The following is a 21,782-nucleotide window of genomic DNA, read 5'->3' on the forward strand; positions in this document are numbered from 1 at the left end:
GACTGGGGAAGGTCACCAATTCTGCTCAAGGCCGCATGGCTAGAAGGAGTGGCTTTGGAGTTAGGACTCAGCTTTGCCTGGCTCCAAAGGTGACCTTCTGATTGCCCCCCAAATGCGTTTCAAACAACAGTCCTTTGACCGTTGGCATTTGAATGATCTAGAATCAGAGCCCAGACTTACTAAATTAGATTTTTTGTGGGGGAGGATAAAACCCAGGAGTCCAAATGTCAACGGAGTCCTTCCTTGCCTGCTAATTCTCCCGTGTGGGGAAGTTCGCACCCCTCCCGCCGGGCTACACCACCAGCTGCCTCCGTCAAACACCGTGGCTGGGTCCTTTCCAGGAAAGGCCGCTCTTCCCTGGCGTGGGAAGCCCCGAGTCTTACCCTGTCGTGAAGCATCACAGAATCCCACTTGGCTTCTGTCGCCAGGGAAGAGCAAGTAAGCAAAGTCATGAATCATGCTTTGGTGTATATTTTGGTTGCTGAGGCTAAATATTTATTTCTTTAAGCAAGAGATTCAGCTTTAATTAGAGTCATAACCGACCACAAGTCCACTGAGATGTGTCCTTGTGGCTGGAAGACCAGCGTTTCTCAGCAGAAAATCACACGCTCCTAACACTTACAGTGCTCCAGTGCCACGGATCAAAGTATTAAGGCTTATCTAAACTGACAGATAGCTTTCAGAATGGAAGAGCGCATGCAAACTTAATCTATGGGCTTATCTACTCTTGCCATAATTTAGCAGGTCAAGTGTATGATGCCATAGTATAAAGGTATAAAAGCATGGGCAGTCTAAAACCTGTGATTAGAAAGGGCACAAGCCACATTCTGTGTGTGTGTGTGTGTGTGTGTGTGTTTCCTTTTATGGTCCCAGGGATTGAATCCAGGGCCATTTTACCTCTCGGCCAGCCCCAGCTAGCTCCCTAGCCCTAGTTTATTTTTTTTTTTATTTGGAGATGGGTCTCAATATGCTACCATGCGCTGGCCTCGAACCTGCGATCCTCCTGTCTCAGTCTCCCAAGTACTGGGATTCCAGGTTGTGCCGTTCTGCCCAGCAAGGCTACGTTTAAGTTAGAAATGCATTGTGTCCTCTTCCTGATCTTGCCAGGAGTGGGCACTGTCCATGTTCACTTAAGGAAAAAGCTTCACAAGGTTCTGATGTCCAGGTCCCAGTCTGTACAAAAGTGGCCTTGGTGTGGACTTTAATAAAAACAAGCTGGGCGTGGTGGCGCACGCTTGTAATCCCCGCACTTGGGAGGCGGAGACAGGAGGATCGTGCAGGTTCGAAGCCAGCCACTCTGGTTTAAGAGACCCTGATTCCAAATAAAAATATAAAAATGGGTTTGGGAGTGTAGCCTGGAGGTAGAAGGGTTTCCAGGAACTCCAGTACCACCAAAATAATAAATAAATAAATAAATAAAGCCAGGCGTGGTGGTGCACGCTTGTAATCCTGCGCTTGGGAGGCAGAGACAGGAGGATCGCGCAGGTTCAAAGTCATCCTCGCTGGCTTAACACTGTTTCCAAATAAAAAATATAAAATGGGAATTTAGCCCGGAGGTAGAAGGGTTCCATCCCCAGTACCACCAACAAAACAAAACAAAACAAAAAACCCCCAAACCAAACCCTTCCCCAAAACTCCCCTATTGATTTTACTGTGATCCAGGGATGGACACTGCTCTAGAAGGTTTACTAGGCAACCGTGTGGCTGTGTAGTGAGACCTGGATTCGAATCCCGATTCTACCATTTGCTAGCTGTGTGACCTGTGACCTTCTGCACATGATTTAACCTCTCCGACGATGGGTTTCCTCATCTGGGGATAAGAGTGCCTAGCTTGGAAGGCTGTCGTGCAGACTTGAGGAAGTAACGCTGGGGAGTACTTCGCATTATGCTTAGGGAGCACTTAACTTGGAGCCTGGCAAGTGCTCAATTAATAGGAGACACTGTTGTTACTGTTCTTATTATATTTACCTCTGAATGCATTTGCAGGGTAGGAGCAGGTACCAGGGACAGCCATTTGGACTTTAGCCTTGGCTGGTGCAAATAAATCATGATAAACACTGTTACACAGGTGCACACAGCTGATCGTTAGATCCCACAACCCTGGGGACCCACAGAGAACGCTAGTCATATTTTTCTTGTCCACACCTAGCAGTGCTGGTGAAAAACTTGGATCTGGAGCAAGGCAGTGCCCATGTTGTAGGTGATAAGTATAAGTATATATATATATATATATATATATATATATATATATGAGTATTAGCCCCTTTCATGGCCATCCTGAGGGGCTCCTCTCAGGCAGTGTTTGTCTCTCTGTCTGTCTCTGTCTGTTTCTCTCTCTCTCTTTCTCTCTCAAAACTGGGGTTTGAGCCCAGGGGCATTCCACTTTTATTTTATTTTATTTATTTTTATTTTTTAACATTTTTGTCTTCTTTTTTTAAGTAAATTTTTATTGGTGTAGTCATATATCTCAATGGGATAAAAAAAAACTTTTGGAGATATACATGCACACATCACCCAATCAGCCCCTACCCAATCTCTAACCCCTTCCCTCTCCCTCCCTCCTTCCCATGCTTGGCTTCCTGATTGACTTTGATATGTTTAAGTACATCATGTGCTTTAAAGAGTTTCACTTATCTTCCCTCTTATCCCCTCAGATATGTCACCTTCATTGCTCCTCTATAGGGGCCCTTCTTCATCTAGAGTTCCTCCTGTTACCCATTTGTCTCTAATATTTTGCACATTAAGAAAAGCATCTGACTTCTTATTTTTTGTGACATTTCACTGTAAATGCCATAATTTTGTTCTCCCTTATGGCTGGGCAAAGTCCTACTGTGTACACATCCCGTAGTTTTGAAATCCACTCATCTGCTGAAGGACATCTTGGCTGGTACCACAGTTTGGCAATGGTGAACTGTGCAGCTATGAGCATGGTTGTCTATGAACATGGTTGTCCATGCATTAGTTTGGTATTTTGGTTTTCATTCTTTTTGGTAGATACCCAGAGGTGGTATTGCTGGATCATATGCTAAGTTCATTTTCCTTCTTCTGAAGATCTTCTATACTGTTCTCCAAAGTGGTTGTACCAACTTGCAGTCCCACGAACAACATATTAGAGCTTCTATTTCTCCACACTTATTCTCACTTACTGAAAACCTGCCTCTCCCTGATACTGGCCATTGTTGCCGCTGACATTTTGGCCCTCCTCTTGAGCATTTTTCTTACATAGTATGTTGTCCAGATTTCCTGAGCATGTGGGGCAGGAGCATTCTTTTTGGGGGGAGATTTCTCTAGCAGTTCAAGGCGGGTTGGATTGGTTTTATCTACCCCTCCCGAATACTGGCCGCTGCTGCCACCGCCATCTCCGCCATCTTGGTCCATCTCTTCTTTCTTATATTTTAGTTAGAAAGCCGTGGCTATAAATGTCTTTATATGTTGTCCCAATCAGATATTAACCCAAAATCTGATGTCCGGGATTTCTCAGAGGAATGTCTGTCCTATTTGGCTGTTGCCAGCTATTGTTGCTGTGGCCGCAGTCGTCACTGTGACCGCAGCCGCCGCCATCTTCGAATTGATTTTCGGCATCCCACTTTTAAACCACACCCCTACCCCATTTTATTTTTCTTTTGGAACAGGGTCCCACTAAGTCACTGAGGGTCTCCATGAATTGCTAAGGCTGGCCTTGAACCTGCAACTCTCCGGTCTCATTCTCCCAAGCACTGGGATTACAGGTGTGGGCCATCACGCCCAGCTTCTCTCTGTCCCAGCCCTTGAACGTTCGCAGGTGGGCTGTCCAGTCTGTTGCCATATGCCTGCTTTTTACCCGGCTGGATTCCTCCTAACCCGTCCAGCTTTCCACCCTCTGCTGAAAGAAGACAAACACAGTGAAATCTTTTCTTGGAAAAACTTCTATTTGGGCAGGTCAGTAACCTGCGAAAGGGTGGCACAAAAGGTTGAGGCCAACAAGAAAAATCCCTGGCAGCGAAGACCAGTTAGCGAATTTATTAACTAGTGGTCAGCTTACCAGCAGAAACCGAATCCTGCGCCCCAGTGGCCTGTCATAGGACAGACTCGGCTCCCGCCTTCTTTTATTTATTTATTTTTTCTTGTTTTGGTACTGGGGATGGAACCCAGGGCATCCTACCTCTGAGCTACACCCCCAGCCTTATCTTTTCTTATTTGGAAACAAAGTCTCACTAAGTTGCTCAGCCTGGCTACGAACCTGTGACCCTCCTGTCTCAGCCTCCCAAGTACTGGGATTACAAGCGTGCGCCACCATGCCCAGCTGGACTCCTGTTTTCTGATCAGAGTTGACGGCTGGCTTTTTGGAAATAAAGCTTTGACCTTTCCTCCGCATTTGGCCTCAAAGGTCACGCAGGTCCATTTAACCGTTGTACACCAGGGACGGGCTTCATTTTTTCACCCGCTTTTCCCTCTGCCTTCTACGGAAATGCCCTGATGGGGCTGGAATTGCCTCAGAGCCCCAGCCAATGCAGATCCTTCTTCCTTGCTTTCTGGCTTTAAGATGAAGCACAAATCATGCTTTCCGCGACCACATGGGGATGAGTTTTATGCCCGCTGCGCTTCTGGATCCTCTGCTCCGCGTGCATGGATAATCACGGCGGACTCTCTGCGTGTCGCCTCTCCATGGGAAGAGCGTATTTGAGAAAGGCTGGGCTAGATCAAAGAGCTCCTCGTTCCGTTGGTTTCTCGGAGCCCCGTGCCCTTAAACATAAACAGTCCATAGGGCTGGAGTTGTTTTGTGTTATTTTTTTCTTTCAGTGCTCGGGGGCTTCAAAGCTGGTGATAACACAGTTTCTAGAAGGCTGGGCATTTCCGGTGTGCTGTGCTGGGCCAGGGGCCTCCAGGGTTCCGCTTGCAGCAGCGTGAGTTCAGTGGGGCGAAGCCTTCGTCTTGACCCCCCTGCTCCTCCCTAAAATCGGCTTGTATTATTCACATCAGCCAAGCATGGGGAAGTCGCGTGACCTCAGTATGTGTGAGCCGCATACGGCCCTTGCCTTGGAAAGGCTTTTTACACGCGACCTTTGTGGAATTCTTGGCCTGTGGCTCAGCCGGGGCGAGGGTGGGGCGTGTGTGGGAGTGGTGGAGACAGTCACGGTTAATCCAACCCATCATGTATTCAGGATGTTTCTGTAAAGCATGACCTCATCCGTCCCAGCCCGCTGGTTATCATTATGCTTGTGGTCACTTTTGACTTAAGTGCTTACAAAAATAATCCCCCTAGTTACTCATGTGGAAATTCAGAGCTTGTACATAGATCGTTCTTACCCCCTCACCCCCGAGAGGTAAGAGGCTGGGCTGCTCCAGACGCTGTCTCAACAGCGGGACAAGTCATGAATCCAGGGAAAAAACAACGCAGAATAAAACAAAACAGTACAATTTGTGACCGATCAGCTGGGCACTGGAAGATGAGCTAGCCAAGGAAGCTTCTCCCTTCTGCACTTTTCAAATAATTGTAGCCAAGCCCGGTCTGGTGTGGCACACCTGTGCTCCCAGCACTTGGGAGGCTGAGACAGGAGGATCGCAGGTTTGCAGTCAGCCTCAGCTACTTAGTGAGACCCTGTTTCAAAATAAAGTTTGGAGGTAGAATGACCCTGGATTCAATTCCCGGCACCACACACACAAAAGTTGGGAGGATAGCTCAGAGACAGAACACCCTTGGATTCAATCTCCAGTACCACAGAGACAGAACACCCTTGGATTCAATCTCCAGTACCACCAAACTAAGACAAATAATTGTAGCTTTTCATCCTTAACTGATAGTTGCATTTTATCAGTAGGAAGACGAATTCATCTATTCAGTGAGATGTGTTAGGCTCCTGCGATGTCATGGGTGTGGGAGACTGAGGGTGTCTCTTGGCACAGGGACATGCAAGATGCAAATTAATAAACTGACAAGTTAAAATGGGGTGATGTTGGGAAGGAAATAAATAAGGGAGTAAAATGAATAAAATTAAAAGGAATTTCCATAGGTCAAGTACATATGTCACATATATTCTCTTTGCATATGTTAAGTTTGGTAAAATAAAAGCATGCTTTTATTGAAAGATACTGGCTAGTTGGTAGAAAAGTAGCTGGTTACTAAAGGTAAATGTAAATAAATAAATAAGTAAATAAACTAAATTTCTGGTTTTTTTTTTTTTTTTTTTTTTTTTTTTTTGGTGGTACTAGGGATGGAACTCAGGGGCCTGGGCTACACTCACAGAAAGAACTCTGGGCTACACTCACAGACCTATTTTATATTTTATTTGGAAACAGGGTCTCTTAAGCCAGTGAAGGATGGCTTTGAACCTGCGCGATCCTCCTGTCTCAGCCTCCCAAGCGCGGGGATTACAAGCGTGCGCCACCACGCCCGGCTTAAATTTCTGTATTTCTTTGTGTGATTATTGGAAACTCTTAGAGAGGCATGGTGCTCCCAGAGACCAGCTCTCAACTTATCACTGTCCATCAACCAAACTGCCTCTCCCCACAGGGGGAAGTCCAGCCAAGCAGACCACCTGGGAAGGCGGGCACCGTGTTCCGGCACTGGCCTATTGGCCCGGCAGAATCCCAGCCAACATCACCAGCACTGCTTTGTTAAGGTATGAAACCCAAGTGAACTTGAGATGTGGGCGTTTGAAGCCAGAGCAGCAGTGGGTACTTGGGTGGGCAGAGGTCTCAAGAAACTCATTTGCCACCTGTCTTTGCCAAAAATAAAGCTTTGGCCTTTCCTTAGCATCCAACCTTAAAGGTTAAGCAGGTCCTTTAAACATCATAGACCAGGGACATGCATTGAACAGACTCCATCTTTTCTCCTGCCCAGCCCTCCAGTTTCCAAGGAAATGCCCTCATGGGGCTGAAATGGTCTTCTCTTGCAATATTTCCATAATTCTGATAGCTGACGTGTGGGTTTGCCCACATGTGATGCCGTGCTCTGGTTGAAGTCCTGGTGCAAGCTGGGCGTGGTGGCGCACACTTGTAATCCCAGCATTTGGGAGGCAAAGATGGGAAAATCATGGTTCACATACAGCCTCAGCTACTTAACAAGGCCCTTTGCAACTCAGTGAGACCCTGTTTCAATAATAAAGAATAAAAAAAATAGGGCTGGGGATGTAGCTTGAAGGTAGAATGCCCCTGGGTTCTATCCCCAATACCAGAAAAAAAAAAAAATCATGGTGCAGCCATCCTTTGGAGGTAATGCCTGAGAAGAGCATTGGTTCACATTGCTCAGCCTTGGGTCCTGGCCATGTGTGCCCAAGAGAAAGCAGCAGCATCCTGTCTTGGCCTGAGCCATCCTGACAGTGGAGGGAGGGATAGATCATTCCAGGGCTAGTTAGTCCATCCTTGGGGTTAAGATAAATGTCCTCAGGTGGCCGTGAGAAGGTCATGGCAATCACTTTCCCTGGAGGGGAGGGAGCCGGGAGGTGTCTCCAGTAGGTCATGGAAGGATGGACCCCCAGCTGAGGATGCTCTTCCTGCCTCTGGCAACACAGTTCCTGTGGTGAGCCATGTCTCCGATTAGGACCACGGCAAGTGTGATAGTGGACCGTCATGTTAAGGCGGGTAGAGCCAGGGGGCCAGTTTCTTGGCAGAGAACTTGGCTGTCAGTCTGAAAGCAATGCCTTTGCAGTCAAGGGGCCATGGCTTATAATGGGGACTTCTCTCTGGTTCAGATAGATGCTTCCTGCCTGTGGTTCCGACCCTCTGTAGAAGGCACTTGTTCATGGTTTCAGTGGTTGGGCCTGGCTAAAGACCAACTTCCTAGTTTCAGAGGTTCTTTCCCACGAGCCTAGTGGGTTCTGGCGTGGAGAACACAGCTCCATAGAGGAAAACGAGGTTGCCTGGGGCCCTCCAGCCTCCGCAGACCCAGGGGGAGGAAGGGGAGAGACTGGAGTCTGGGGGAAAGAAAGGGTAAACAGCTCTGGAGGCCAAAGTAACAGCTGAGTTGGCATTATCCCTGGCAGCCCGTGGGGCCCTCGGGAACTCGGGGTCAGCCCTGGGCATCCAGGAGGGTACAGCGTGCTGTCAGCAGGTGTGGCGACAGCAGTACAGCCTGGAATCTGTGATGTCAGGCAGGCCGGGACAAAGGCCAGGAGCGCTGCTTTTTATAGGGCTGGCTCGGGTGTAGTTGGAGTGCTTGTCAAGAAGGGCCAAGTGCTCACAGGCTGGGCTGCACACACACCAGTAATCAGCAGCCTCTCAAGTTGCATCAGCAAAAACCAATCGGTGGTTCCTCACCAGAGAAGGGTTGGGACCTTCCGTCAAAGACATCGCGCACCTCTCTTCCTAAAACTGCCTTGTGTTGTTGAGAATCGCCAGCACCGGCCACCACAACCAACCGACAGGGTAGTTTGGTGACCCAAGAAGTGAGTTATTAGTGCCAGGTACCATTTGCTTGAGGGGTCCCTGGAATTTTACCAGGATGGCACGAACATACCATTTCAGTCAGGCTTTTTTTTTTTTTTTTTTTTTTTGTACTAGGGATGGAACCCAGGGATCTTCTACCTCTGGGCTATACTTCCAGACCTATTTTATATTTTTATTTGGAAACAGGGTCTCACTGAGTTGCGGAGAGCCTCATTAAGTAGCCGAGGCTGGTTTCAAACCAGTGCGATCCTCCTGTCTCAGCCTCCCAAGCTCAGGGATTACAAGCGTGCGCCACCACCACGCCCAGCTTCAGTCATCCCTTCTGATAGCATGTTTTTTTTTTAGTGTGTATGTGTGGTGCTGGGGATTGAACCCAAGGGCATTCTACCTCCCGGCTACCTCCCCAGCTTGAGTGTTTTTGTTCTTTATTTTGAAACAAGGTCTCACTAATTTGTAGAGGGCCTCACTAAGTAGCTAAGGCTGGCCACAAACCCAAATCCTCCTGTCTCAGCCTCCCAGATACTGGGATTACAAGCGTGCGCCACCACACCTAGCTTCTTAGCATGTTTTTGATGCTGAATCCATACAGATTGCAGCCAGACAGGTTTTCCTTCATAGATTCTCCTTCTTCCTATTCCCCCCAGGTGAATCCCTGTAAAGCAGATTTGGAAAGAGCTTCTTGCTTGCCCTATCCCGTGACTCCCTGGGGTCAGCATTAAGGAGGAGATTATGATTCATAGTCTAGAAACTGGAATTCACACTTCATGCTCTTGGGAACGCAGGTGCTTGTCATCTGTTCTAGTACTTTATTCCTGCAGAGGGCACAGATTATCTTCTGGATCAGAGATAACTCCCTTAAGCCACTGAGAGCTAAGGCTAAAGTCTCTTCAACCTCTATTCCAGTGACCCTAAGGACTTATGGGCACCTGAACAGTTATCAAGTTGATATATGAACTCACATGAATAAACAGAGAACAGTGTGTGTGTGTGTGTGTGTGTGTGTGTAGGGGGAAAAGTGCACAAATCTCATTGGTTATTTCCTAGAGATAATGAGTGTTCACGTTTGAATGTGTGCCTAAGTGGTATGACAAGATTGAAGATAGTTTTCGCACATGACCTGGTCCCAGAGCCTGAAGACACAATTACAGGATAGGGAAAATTCATTCTTTATTTCATTTTATTGGTGGCACTAGGGATTGAACCCAGAGTCATTCCACCTCTGAGCTACAACTTCAGCCCTATTTTATTTTTATTTTGAAGCAGGGTGTTACTAGGATGATGAAAATCTCACTACTTTTTGAAGTATTATCAAACCTGTAATCCTCCTGTCTCCACCTCCCAAGCACTGGGATCACAATCGTGCACCACCACGCCTGGCTAAAAGCTGTTATTTAAACAAGGGTTTACTGTTGTGTCCAACTATGGGTGCAGCGTTGCTCCAGGGACTGGGGAGGAACAATGTGCAAATGGGACCGAAAGCCCCGACGTGGAGGAGGAGGTGACCTGCCTTCCAGAAAACAGGGCTTTGTTACAGCACATGTGAAGAAGGCTGAAGGGTTTTAACCTATGACTCTCCTGCAGGGGTCTCTCAAACTGGACATTATTAATATCTGCCCGGGCGATTCTTTGCAGTGTGGGACTGCCCTGTGTATCATGGGATGTTTAGTAGCATGCCTTGTTTCCAACTAGTTGTGACAACTAAAATGTCTGCAGGCAGGGCCAAGTATATCCTGGAAGGACAAATCCTGGTTGAGCTTCAGTATAACTTTCCTTAGCCTCAGACAAGGAGGCAAAGTACCAGCTCCGCCCCTGAGCTAGGACCCATCCCCCATCGCTGTTCAGAATAGAAGACCAGCCCTGCAGAGAACAGGGGAGAGTGTGATGTGGGTGGAGCTATCTATATAAACAGTCTCATGGGGGAAATGGCTAAAGCTGCTGTTTAGCCAGGGGTACAGATAACTCTCAGGTTCCCCTAGGCTCCCTGTAAATATCTGAAAGACAGTCTTAATTGGAAGAGGGACTCAGCATTTCTGTCCTGTGTTGAGGCGCAGAGCCGGGTCCCAGGAGCAGAAGCTACACGGGGACCCTGTTCCTCTTGGTACCCTGTGGTTCAGGTGCTGGGGCTGAGCCACACACCCCTTTGGGTTCCCCCTGTCTGAGGCCACTCAGATTGTGGTGACCATCCCCTGTTGAACACTCCCTGATGCCCTGGGATCCCCGAACAGTGGGTGTTGTTGAGGACAAGTGTTGGGGACCCAAGGGTGAGGGAGGTGCCAGGGGCAGTGGCCCTGCCAAAGGCGGACACAGGCCAATCCCTCCGGCCTCCGCCGCAGGGTGACTATGGCCAGGAAGGGCCAATAACCTAGCTTTTGCCAGGGACAATAAGAAGGAATAACAGTGTAGAGAGAAATTTACAACTAAATGCCGAAAAAGAACCACTCTAAAGCCAGATGTAGTGGTGTACACCTGTAATCCCAGTGCATGGGATTCTGAGATAGGAGGATCGCAGGGTTGAGGCCAGCCTCAGCAACTTAGCAAGACCCTGTTTCTAACTAAAATTAAAATGGGGCTGGGGGTACAGCTGGGAGGTAGAATATTCTCTCTCTCTCTCTCTCTTTCTCTCTCTCTCTCTCTCTCTCTCTCTCTCTCTCTCTCTCTCTCTCTATGTCTTATGTCTAAGGGAAAATTCCTATTTCTCCACTGGAAGGAGTTACCAGAGAGAGAGAGAGAGAGGGAAGGGAAGAGTTACCCCCTCTGTTCTGGTACAAGCCCCTCCAATTCTTCCCTGAACAACCTCTCCCTCTTCTCATTCTTCCCTGCTCAGCTCTGCCTTTTCCCCCAGATAAACTGCCTGGACTTCTAGGAAACCATCCCTTTCCATCCTCTTCTGCACCCCAGCACCGTCAATCATGGTACCCCAGTTCCCATCAGGCTGTGCCCTGAAGTCCAGGGCCATTCCACTGGGAGAGAGCCCCTTTGCCATCCTTCAGCCCCTGCTCCGCGGCCTTACCACATCCCCACCACTGCCCAGCCTGTGCTCCAGGTTGGCTTGTTTTTGCAGCTCCTTGGATAAGCACACAAATATAAGCTGGGTGGGGTGGCATGAACCTGTTGTCTGAGCCACTTACTCCGGAGGCTGAGACAGGAAGATTGCACAAGCCCAGGAGTCCCAGGACAGCATGGACAACAGAGCAATGGAAACCCTGTCTAAAAAAAGACTCAAATATCTACACTTTGGATGAAAAATCCTCAGAGCCACGTGAAGGAAGAGCTTCAAGTTGGCTGTAGAAGTTGCAAAGATGTCAGCCTGCCCAGCCTTAGCCAGGCCTTTCTTGTTATCACACAGGCCTGTCTGAGGCCTCCCTTCCCCCTGAGTCAGCTCTTTGCTGCCCCCCTCATACTCAGAGGTCCAGGGAAGCGGGCTCTCCTCTTTTGACAGTCCAGGGCCTCTCCGTCAGACCTAGGAGGCGCAGCACCAGGGCCTATGAGACTTTCAGGGGTTTGGGTCATTTTTAATTTCTTTTAAAATTCCAAGAAAAAAAAGCTGAACTTTTAGGTGGACTTATGGTTTAATATAGACTATTCACATATGCACCTTTATAACAGTGTAGTTATGTAATTTTTTTTTTTCTGGTACTGGGGATGGAACTTAGGAGCATTCTACCCCTGAGCTACACCCCCAGCCCTCTTTTTTAGTTTTTATTTTGAAAGAGGGTCTCACTGAGCTGCAAAGGGCTTCACTGAGTAGCTGAGACTGTCTGTGAACCTGGATCCTCCTGTCTCAGCCTCCCAAATGCTGGAATTACAAGCATGTGCCACCACGCCCAGCTATAAGATGTAACTTTTAATTTTTATTTATTTATTTATTTTTGGTACTGGAACTAGGAATTGAATCCAGGAGAATGCTATCTCTGAGCTAATACCCTCAGGTCTCATTTTTTTTTTGGTCTTTTTGTTTTTTGTTTTTATGTTGGGGATTGAACCTAGGGATATTCTACTTCTGAGCTATACCCCTGGCCTTATTTTATTTTATTTTATTTTATTTTTGAAACAGGTTCTTACTAAATTGCAGAGGCTGTTCTTAAGTTGCTGAGGCTGGCCTTGAACTTGCAATCCTCTGGTCTCAGCCTCCCAAGTAGTGGGATTACAAGCATGTACCACCACGCCTGGCTCCCCCAGATCTTTTTTAATGGAGGAAGAGACCCAAAGGGAAAAAGGACCTGAGTCCCATGGAAGACAAAATATGGTTCTGCCAAAAGCCAGCATTGAATAAAACAACTCAAAAGTGCAGGCTTTTTATTTTGCTTTGTTCTCTTTGTTCTCTTTCTCTAAGGTTTCAAAGGCTCCCAGGACCAACTTCGTAGGTGGGGGTCTGGAGTTGCTGGGGAGACTTTGGAAGCCTTTAAAGATGCCTATCTTCTCCAAGTTCACGAGTCTCTGAGTCCAGCCCTAGGTAGTCCTGGGGCTCTCCACGCCAGGGAGCATCTTCCCTTTGTAGGACTGACCCCAGGGCTTGGCACCTCCATCCCAATCCTCGAAGAAGAATTTCTGACAGTCCAAGCTTGCCATCCACAGACTGGCTCTGGAGCAGTCTGAGTCAGTGGACCTGTTGAAGTTATTCTTGTCGGCAGGAGGTTTTCTTTGTGTTCTGGGTAGATGAGGTACCTCTGAGGAAGGTCTCTGCCAAAGTCTGAGGCTCTGGGATTCTCAGGCTCAGTGAACCTTATATTTAGCATCATATAATTAGGATGCCAAAACCTTGTGCTAGAGGGGAAAAAATCAGATGGAAAAAGAAAGTATACAGCACATTCTGAGAATCTAACGCAGATTCTGGTTTTCTTGCTTCCTCGTCTGACTCATCTGTGACTCTGATTCCTCTCTCTCTCTCTCTCTCTCTCTCTCTCTCTCTCTCTCTCTCTTATTGTGGGGAGGGTGCTGGAAATTGAACTCAGGGGCATTCTACCTCTGAGCTATATCCCCAACCCTATTTTATTTTATTATTCTTTTACAGGGTCTTGATAAATTACTGCAGGTTTTACTTATTTGCTGAGGTTAGTCTCAAACTTGGAATCCTCCTGTATCAGCCTCCCAAGTACTAGGATTATAGGTGCGTGTCACCGGGCCTGTGCTGATTTCTCTTAGGATGAAAAAAGAATGCATACCCTCTATCCCGAGGATCCTGCTTTTCCCCTCATCTGTGATACTAATCTCTGTTAGGGTGCAATTTAGAAAAAAACTTGAGCAAACAGCCCCAAAACACCTCAGTTTTTTGGGGGGGAGCACTGGAAATTTAACCTAGGGGCATTCTACCTCTTAGCTAACCCCCCCGGCCCTGTTTTATTTTTTATTGTGAAACTTCTAAGTACTGGGACCTAGGTGCGCGCCACCACACCTGGCTCAGCTCACCCTGTCAGGCCACACTGCAGGTCTCTCTGCTTCCTGGTCTGTGGCGGGAACCTTGGACTCCGGACAGGTTTCTGGATCGCTCTGTACTCCTGCTGATTTCGCAAGTCGGCTGTGTCGGTGTGGGAAGCCAGCTCCTGCAACGCATCTCCCGAGATAAGCCGCCAGCTTTGTGGACTGTGCAAGTCGAAGGGAAAGAGCAATGCCCTGTCTTTATCAACAGAGATTCTGCCTGGTGGTGCAGGCAGAGCCCTGGAGAGGAGGTGGGCAGACAGGAGGAGGGGCCACGCGCACAGGCAGCGGGAGGGTTCCCTTCCACGGCCCCTTGGAGGACAGAGAGCCCTGTCCCAGGTCTCAGGGTGGGGAGAGTGTATGTGTGTGGGGGGTATAGCCCTTGCGGCCTCCCCAGGCTCGAGCTTGAATTATCCTGCTATGCACTGGGGTCTCTTTCTTGGAGAAGTCTAATCTGAAAAAACTTCATGTTGGCCCATCCCTCCTGGCTGCGGCGAGCCCCATTGATTCTCGGTTGGCCTGGCTCTCAGATAAACAGCTTCGTTGAAAGGGTGGCTGCACTCTGTGCTTGCTGAAGAGTTTTTCCTGACATGAGCACAGCGGGCCTGGAAGGAGATGTACTGTGTGCTAGGGTATGATTATACCACATGACTTTAAAAAAGTCACATTAACCAAACCCACTAACATGTTCACCGTGGCTGTCTTGAGCTGATGGGCTATTTGCTTGTTGTTCTCCTTTATATTTAGAGGTGATCTAGTTTCCCCCCCCCCACTGTAAACATTTGCTATTTTATGATGGGTAAAATGCTAAAATACTAGCTGGGCACGGTAATACATGCCTGTGATCTTAGTACTTTGGGAGGCTGAGACAGGAGGATTGTGGGGTCGAGGTGAGCCTCAGCAACTTGGCAAGACCCTTCAGCAACTTAGTGAGACCCTGTTTCAAAACAAATAATAAAAAGAGCTAGGAGTGTAGCTCAGAGGTAAAATGCTCTTGGGTTCAACCCCTAGTATAAAAAAAAGAGAGGGCTAAAATAATGGGGGCGAAATGTTTCACATGGCTAAAGACTATTTATGAGACAGAGACCTGAGAAATGAAAAAAAAAAAGAGCCAACATTCTCTAGACACCTGCCACACAGTGCTCCCTGTAGTCGGCTGTGGCCATCGGGCACCTTAGTTCTTAGATTGGCAGGGGTGCCTCTGTGAGTAACCACAATGCAGATATCCAGTAAGATCCGCTAAGTACTTTCTGAGTGCCAGGCCATCTTCTCTGTGCCCTGTGACCTGAGTATTTTATCCATGTAAGTAAGGTAGGCACTTTTACTAAAACACCCATTTACGGGTAGACCACTGAGACGTTGAGAGGTGAGATTGGTGGCAGAGGTAGGATTTGAGCTCAGGCAACACCTGGCTGCAGGGCCTGGGTGCTGAACCGCCCCAACATTCTGCCTCTTGTAGCAGAAGCCCAGGTGGATTAGGAGAGACAGAGCAGAGAGGGCAGGCCAGGGCAGCAGCCATCGGAGTTTACCCTGGCTAGTTCCGACCACAGGTTTTGACCACAGCTGGGTCAGAGGGAGAGTCAGAAGCTCTGGGGCCAGCTGCATCTCTCCACCCCCCCCTCTCTCTTGCAGTGTGCTGGACATCTTCCCCACTGTGGTTGCCCTGGCCCAGGCCAGCTTGCCCCGTGGCCGGCACTTTGATGGACTGGATGCCTCTGAGATCCTCTTGGGCAGGTCCCAGGTGGGGCACAGGGTAAGTAGAGGAAGAACTCATGCCAGGGCTGGAGGCTGGGCTGCAGCCTCGCGTCCAGCTCCCTCGGAAAAAGCATACTGGGCTGGTTCAGACCCAGTGTAAGAAACCCCGAGGGGTGGATCCTTTGAGATGAATGCTCTGTCTCATGATCAACCCAGTTTGCCCATCAGATACATATTTAACCGTCTGCTTAGGGAGGTGTATGTGGGTGCTTACTCTTTAATATTAGCATGGATTTCTCCTGCGTGTATTCAATTTTCTGACATTGCTTAGGCACCCGGCATTTTTTGTTGGGTGAGATGCCTAACCAGTGTCTGTGACTAGTTTACTGTGGGGCTCCCGCCCGGAATGGAAGCTTTCTGAGGACAAGGATCCCAGCTCTTGGGTTTGCCTCTGAATCCTCAGCACACTGGACCCTTGCACCAGCCAGTACTCCAGAGAATGAACAAACGAACAAGTGCATGAAAGATCTCAGGGACAGCCAGACCATCAAGGTCTATTGATGGAGGGGATTGAATACAGGGGCACTCTACCTCTGTGCTACACCCCAGTCCTTTTTATTTCTTTATTTCGTTTTGAAACAGGGGCTCCCTTGGTTGCTGAGAGTCCCCCTAAGATGTTGAGGCTGGTCTTGAACCGGTGATCCTCCTGTCTCAGCCTCCCAAGCACTGGAATTCCAGGCATGTTCCACAATGTCGGACTCGTAGCAAGACCTCTGTGTCCCCACTCTGACATTGTCCCGGCTCCAGGAGGGCCCAGCACACAGCCTGCAGCCTCTTCTTGACCCAGCAGCCCCAGCGATGGCTTAGGCTTCCTCCCCAGTGCTGTCCTCTTTCCTGCACTTGGAAGCGCTCCCCAGCAGCAACAGGAGGGAAATGTCAGTCCTGACAGCCTTTCCTGGCCATTTCCAAGTGTTTTCCTTTCACCAAAAGGAAGAGGAAGTGGGAGGAGGGGAGGAGCCCCAAGGAGTTTGGAGCCCCCTGCAGAAAGCCCGGTGAGAGCCCCAGCCCCCAGTGGGGGGCCCACACTTCAAAGGGTCTATTTATGTCCTCGAGTGTCACATGGAAATGACTCAGATGGACTCAAGTGCAAGGTGGCTGGTGATTACTAAAGCCGCCTTCCTTCCCAGCTTCCCCGGGCCAGCCCAAACAGGGCCCTCACCGGGCTATCTGTGCTTCTGTGCACACGCATGAACGCCCATCTAGACCTGTCAGTCTAGCCGTGAAAGGTCCTTTGAAGACATCTGTGTGTCCCCGGAACAGCTGCCCCTGCAGAGCTGCAGATCCCCAGCCTCGCCCTTCTGAGCGGAGGTGAAGCAGGAAGATGGTTTCCGCCTTGGGCTGAAGTTGGTGTGTGACCCTGGGGGTTTATCCAGGACGTCAGTGGAGAGGTGCTCAGGAGTATTTATTGCCATGGCTACTAATGGAATAATCGGGGTCACCAGGAAGCGCTCCAAGGACTGCGGCCTCCTTGACGCGGTCCGCCCTCTGTGCACGCCAGCTCCTTCGCGCGCTCACTTCCGTTCCCAGACTCAGGAGCGCTCAGTCTCTTCCTCTAGACGCAGAGAGGCCCTGTTCCAGCGAGTATCCAACAGGGTTAGGCCCAGGAACCAGGTGGGGGAAGCAGATACAGGAGGTCGTCCTGCTAACACAGCCAGAGCCGGGCCTCATTTGCCTTCCAACCACACCCCGTGGCCCAGAAAGAAACAGCTGGCCCCACGCCTGCAGGAAGCCGCTGATGGTATCGCCAGGGGTACAAGCAGGTGGGCACTGGCACCTGTGGGCCACGCCCGGCCCCACTGAGCATCCGCCCTGCGGCGTTCACTTGAGTGAAGACTATTGGAAAATTGAGGGCAAAGCGCATAGATTAACTACGTTGTTTGAATTTGAAATGGCTTTAGGCGAGACCACCAAATAAAAATGTGTGTGATTTTATAAACATATCTGTATGTCCACATATGTAGATACAGTCATATGTGTATGTAATTTCTATGCCTGCCTACCTTCCTTTCTTTCTTCTCTCCTTCCTTCCTTTCCTTCTTTTTTTTTTTTTTGGTGTGTGTGTGTGTGTGTGTGTGTGTGTGTGTGTGTGTGTGTGTATGTTACTGGGGTTGAACCCAGGGGCAGTCTACCTCCAAGCTACAACCTCAGCCCTATTTTTTAATTCTTAATTTTGAAACAGGGTCTCATTAAGTTGCAGAGGGCCTCACTAAGTAGCTGAGGCTGGCCGCAAAACTGCGGTCCTCCTATCTCAGCCTCCCAAGTACTGAGATTACAAGTGTGTGCCACCAGGCCCGGCTCCTTCCTTCCTTTCTTTCCTCTTGTACTGGAGATTGAATCCAGGGGTGTTCTACTTCCAAGCCATACCTCCAGCCCTATTTTATTTTGAAACAGGGTCTAAATTATGGAGACTGGCCCCAAATCTGTGATCCTCCTGTTTCGGCCTCCCAGTTGCTGGGAATACCTGGCCACCACACCTGGCTTCATAAGCACTTTTTTTGTAGTCCTGGGGATGGAACCCAGAGGCATTCCACCTCCGAGCTACACCCCCAGCCCTATTTTTTATTCTTTATTTTGAAGCAGGGTCTCACTGAGTTGCAGAGGACCTCACTAAGTAGCTGAGGCTGTCCTGAACCGTGATCCTCTTGTCTCAGCCTCCCAGATGCTGGGATTACAAGTGTGCGCCACCACACCCGTCTTTCATAAGCACTTCTTAACACAATTGATATTCACCCAGAGATATGTCCTGAGCTTCTAAGAATTCCAGGATAAATCGGTTTAGAAAACCATTCCAGCTTCTAGAAGCTCAGTGTACCTTCTAGATGGCTGGCTCAAAAAAAAAAAAAAAAATGTAGGTGTTTCACAGCAATTGGGTTCTTACCTGTATTGCAAATCAAGTAACCGGATCTTGAAGAGATAAGTGACCCAGAGACACATACCCCAGACCACCTCCAGGCTTTAAGCGGAGCGGTATAATGCAAACAGGAGGCTACAGTCTCGGTACCCATGGTCTCAGGCCTGCCTCGTCCCTCTCTGGAGACCTCAAGCCTGTGATGTTCACAACCCATAAGAGCTGCCACCTGCTACTCTCTGCACACCCAGACGCTCGCTTCTGCTCTCGAAAGGCCCATGTCTAGGCGGCGGGCGACCTCGTGGGGATCACCGCGGACCAGAAGGGTAGGCACACAGCCTGGAACCAAGTGCCCCGCTCTTGACTTCAGATGGAAGCTGACTCCCAGATGATCACCGGTGATCAAGCCATATTGGTCATGACCAGGTCCCCAAAGTGGCAACCAAAGGAAGGTTCGCTGATAGCTCTGAATCTCCCCTGCCCCCCAACCACCATATCCCACCCTGCAGCTGCTGTGGGCTGGAAGACTCTTGGCATCCCTGGAGGCCTTGCCTTGAAGAAGACTTCTCTTAGGGAGGCCCCTAGTGGTGAGACATGCCACCTGGAATGGCTGGCAAAGGGCTGACGGCCTCCCCCACCTATTTCTGGACACGTGTGCCCCTGCTTCCAGGTCTCTACAGGACCTAAAGTAAAGGATACACACAGGCTTAAAAACACAAAAGAAGCCAGTGCCTATAGCCCCAGATGCTGGGGAGGCTCAGGCAGAAAGTTGAGTTGAGCCCAAGAGTTGGAGACCGTCCGGCGGAACTTAGCATCATAAATAAACACACAAGCAACATCAAGATACTCGAGAAGGCATTGGCGAGCTTGCAGATGGTAAGGTCATCTTTGAAATCTGGACCGGGCAGCTGGAGAACAGAGAGCTTCAGCGGCCACTCCTGGGTACATTTGATGGCCTTCTTTCTGAGTTAACACACACAGGGAAGCCAGAATTAGTGAGCTCAAAGAAAAAAAAAAAAAAAAACTACATAGAAGAGTTCCTCAGAATCCATCCCTATTTCTGAGAGGAGCTCACCTAAGGTTTTGCTCCCCCTTCAACTTTGCCAGTTGCTTCTGGTAATGGTGTGTGTGTGTGTGTGTGTGTGTGTGTGTGTGTGTGTGTGTGTGTGTGTTCGGGAGATGGCAGCCCACCCTTGTGGAGTTTCTAATACTGAGACCCGAATCATATCAATGGTCTGGAGCCGCCGGCCTCAATTCCCACCTTCTGCAGACAGGATTGCATCACAGGCCAGTGGTTGTCCCGTCTCCTCTCCGGTCCTCTCAAGGACCTGTCCCATGGTGGGAGGTGCAGCTGTCTGCAGGGATGGAAGAAACCAGGGTTTCAGGTCCCACTTCCTGTTGGTCACTATTTGTGCTTCGGGTGTGCAAGGGCTGGCACAAGAGAAGAGGTATGAGGGGGAGCCCCGCCCAGGCAGCATCCTCTCAGGCCTTCGGAACTTGGGGGACAGCTGTTTACAGCTCCAACAGATGTTTCTGATTTCCCCCCCAAGCTCCATGGAAACTTTGAATCACATAAACGTCTTTCCAGCGATATATACGGTCATGATTCATAGCAAGGCAGACTCCTGTCTCCAGCCCAAACCCACCAGTCTACCAGCATGCTGGCCTTTTATTTCCTACCAAAACCTTCCCTGGAGAACTCTGAAGTAGGTGTTACAGTTCTTTAGGGTCATTCTTTAATCTGACTCGATGAGGAAAGGTTTCTGCCGTCCAAGTACAGTAGGATTGAATCATAGGGGTTGGTGACCGAGTTCTCTGGCTTAGCGACCGGCAAGGGGTGAAGCTCAGAGGCTGGGTGCTTGCCTGAGCCTCTCTGAGGTCCTGGGCTTGATCCCCAGCACTGGAACACACACACACACACACACACACACACACACACACACACACACACAGGCCAGCCTAAGGCTGGGAAGTTGTCTCTTCTCTCTTTCTTTGTACTACTGGGGATTGAACCCAGGGACATTCTACCTCTGAGCTACACCTCCAGCCCTTCTTATTATTTATTCGGAAACAAGGTCTTGCTAGGTTGGTGAGAGTATTGCTGTGTCACTAAAGTTGTCCTCAAACCTTCCATCCTCCTGTCTCAGCCTCCCAAGCACTGGAATTACAGGTGTTCACTACCAACACATGCCCTACTAGGCTTTCTTCTTATATAATCCGTGTCTAAGGAAGACTTGGAAATTTTATTTGAGGCCAAAGGAGCTATTTTTCAAAGAGATCTGAGGATGGGATGCATCCAAGTCCTGGGGATATTTGTAAACCATGCACGTCCCCGAGCCCCTTTCTGCACTGGAGGGATAGGGCTCAGGCAATTCTCCAGTCATATGTAGCAAGGGACCCTGAAGTTGGTTTCAGGCTCTGCTGTGAGCTGGGCATGATGACACATGCCTGTAATCCCAGGACTTGGGAGGCTGAGAAACTGGAGGATCACAAGTTCAAGACCAGCCTCAGCAATTTAGCAAGACTCTCAGTAACCTAGAGACCTTGTTTCAAAACAAAAAATAAATAGAGCTAGGGTGTGTAGCTCAGGGGTAGAATACCTCTGGGTTCAATTCCCGGTATCACAAACAACCTAGCTCTGTTGAGGCCATCTTTTATTTTTTATTTATTTATATTTTGGGCTCTAGGGATTGAACCTAGGCGCATTCTACATGTGAGCTATATTTCCAACCCTATTTTATTCTTTAGTTTATTTTTTATTTTTATTTATTTATTTTGCAGTACTGGGGATGGAACCCAGGGGCATTCTACCTCCGAGCTACACTCCCAGCCCTATTTTTTTTTTTATTCTTTATTTTGAAACAGGGTCTCGTGTTGAGTTGCAAAGGGCCTCACTAAGTAGCTGAGGCTTTCCATGAACCACAACCCTCCTGTCTTAGCCTCTCAAATGCTGGGATTACAAACATGAGCCACCACGCCTGGCTTATTATTATTATTATTATTTTTGGTGGTACTGGGGTTCCTGGAAGCCCTTCTACCTCCGGGCTACACTCCCAGACCTATTTTATATTTTTGAAACAGGGTCTCTTACGCCAGCGCGGCTGGCTTCGAACCTGCGCGATCCTCCTGTCTCCGCCTCCCACACGGGGATTACAAGCGTGCGCCACCACGCCCGGCATTTATTGTTTGTTTTAAAACAGCGGTCTCACTGAGCTGCAGGGGGCCTCACAAGTTGCTGAGGCTGGCTGAGAACCTGGAATCCTTCTGTCTTGAAACGTTTAATCAGTGAACAGTGTATCCCGGAGTCTCACTTTGCACAGGACCCAACAAATTACAGAGCAAGTATGGGCCTCAGAAACCTACCCACCTAGCGAGGCCTTTCCTCCTGGTCTACTGTTGT

General features: G+C 49.0%; 1 protein-coding gene across 1 annotated transcript in view; it reads left to right on the plus strand.

Annotated features, from left to right (window-relative positions):
• ARSG (arylsulfatase G) overlaps positions 1-21,782 on the plus strand; it is a gene marked incomplete at both ends in the record, with an annotated part of 83,610 nt that overhangs the window by 51,733 nt on the left and 10,095 nt on the right. Inside the window, 2 exons of the mRNA XM_080712845.1 lie at positions 6,491-6,599; positions 15,412-15,532. Of these exons, the coding sequence (XP_080568971.1) occupies positions 6,491-6,599; positions 15,412-15,532 (230 nt within the window). The remainder of the gene's footprint in view (positions 1-6,490; positions 6,600-15,411; positions 15,533-21,782) is intronic.

The sequence above is a fragment of the Muscardinus avellanarius genome (assembly GCF_963383645.1).
Source record: "Muscardinus avellanarius genome assembly, chromosome: 16".
Lineage (NCBI taxonomy): Eukaryota > Metazoa > Chordata > Mammalia > Rodentia > Gliridae > Muscardinus > Muscardinus avellanarius.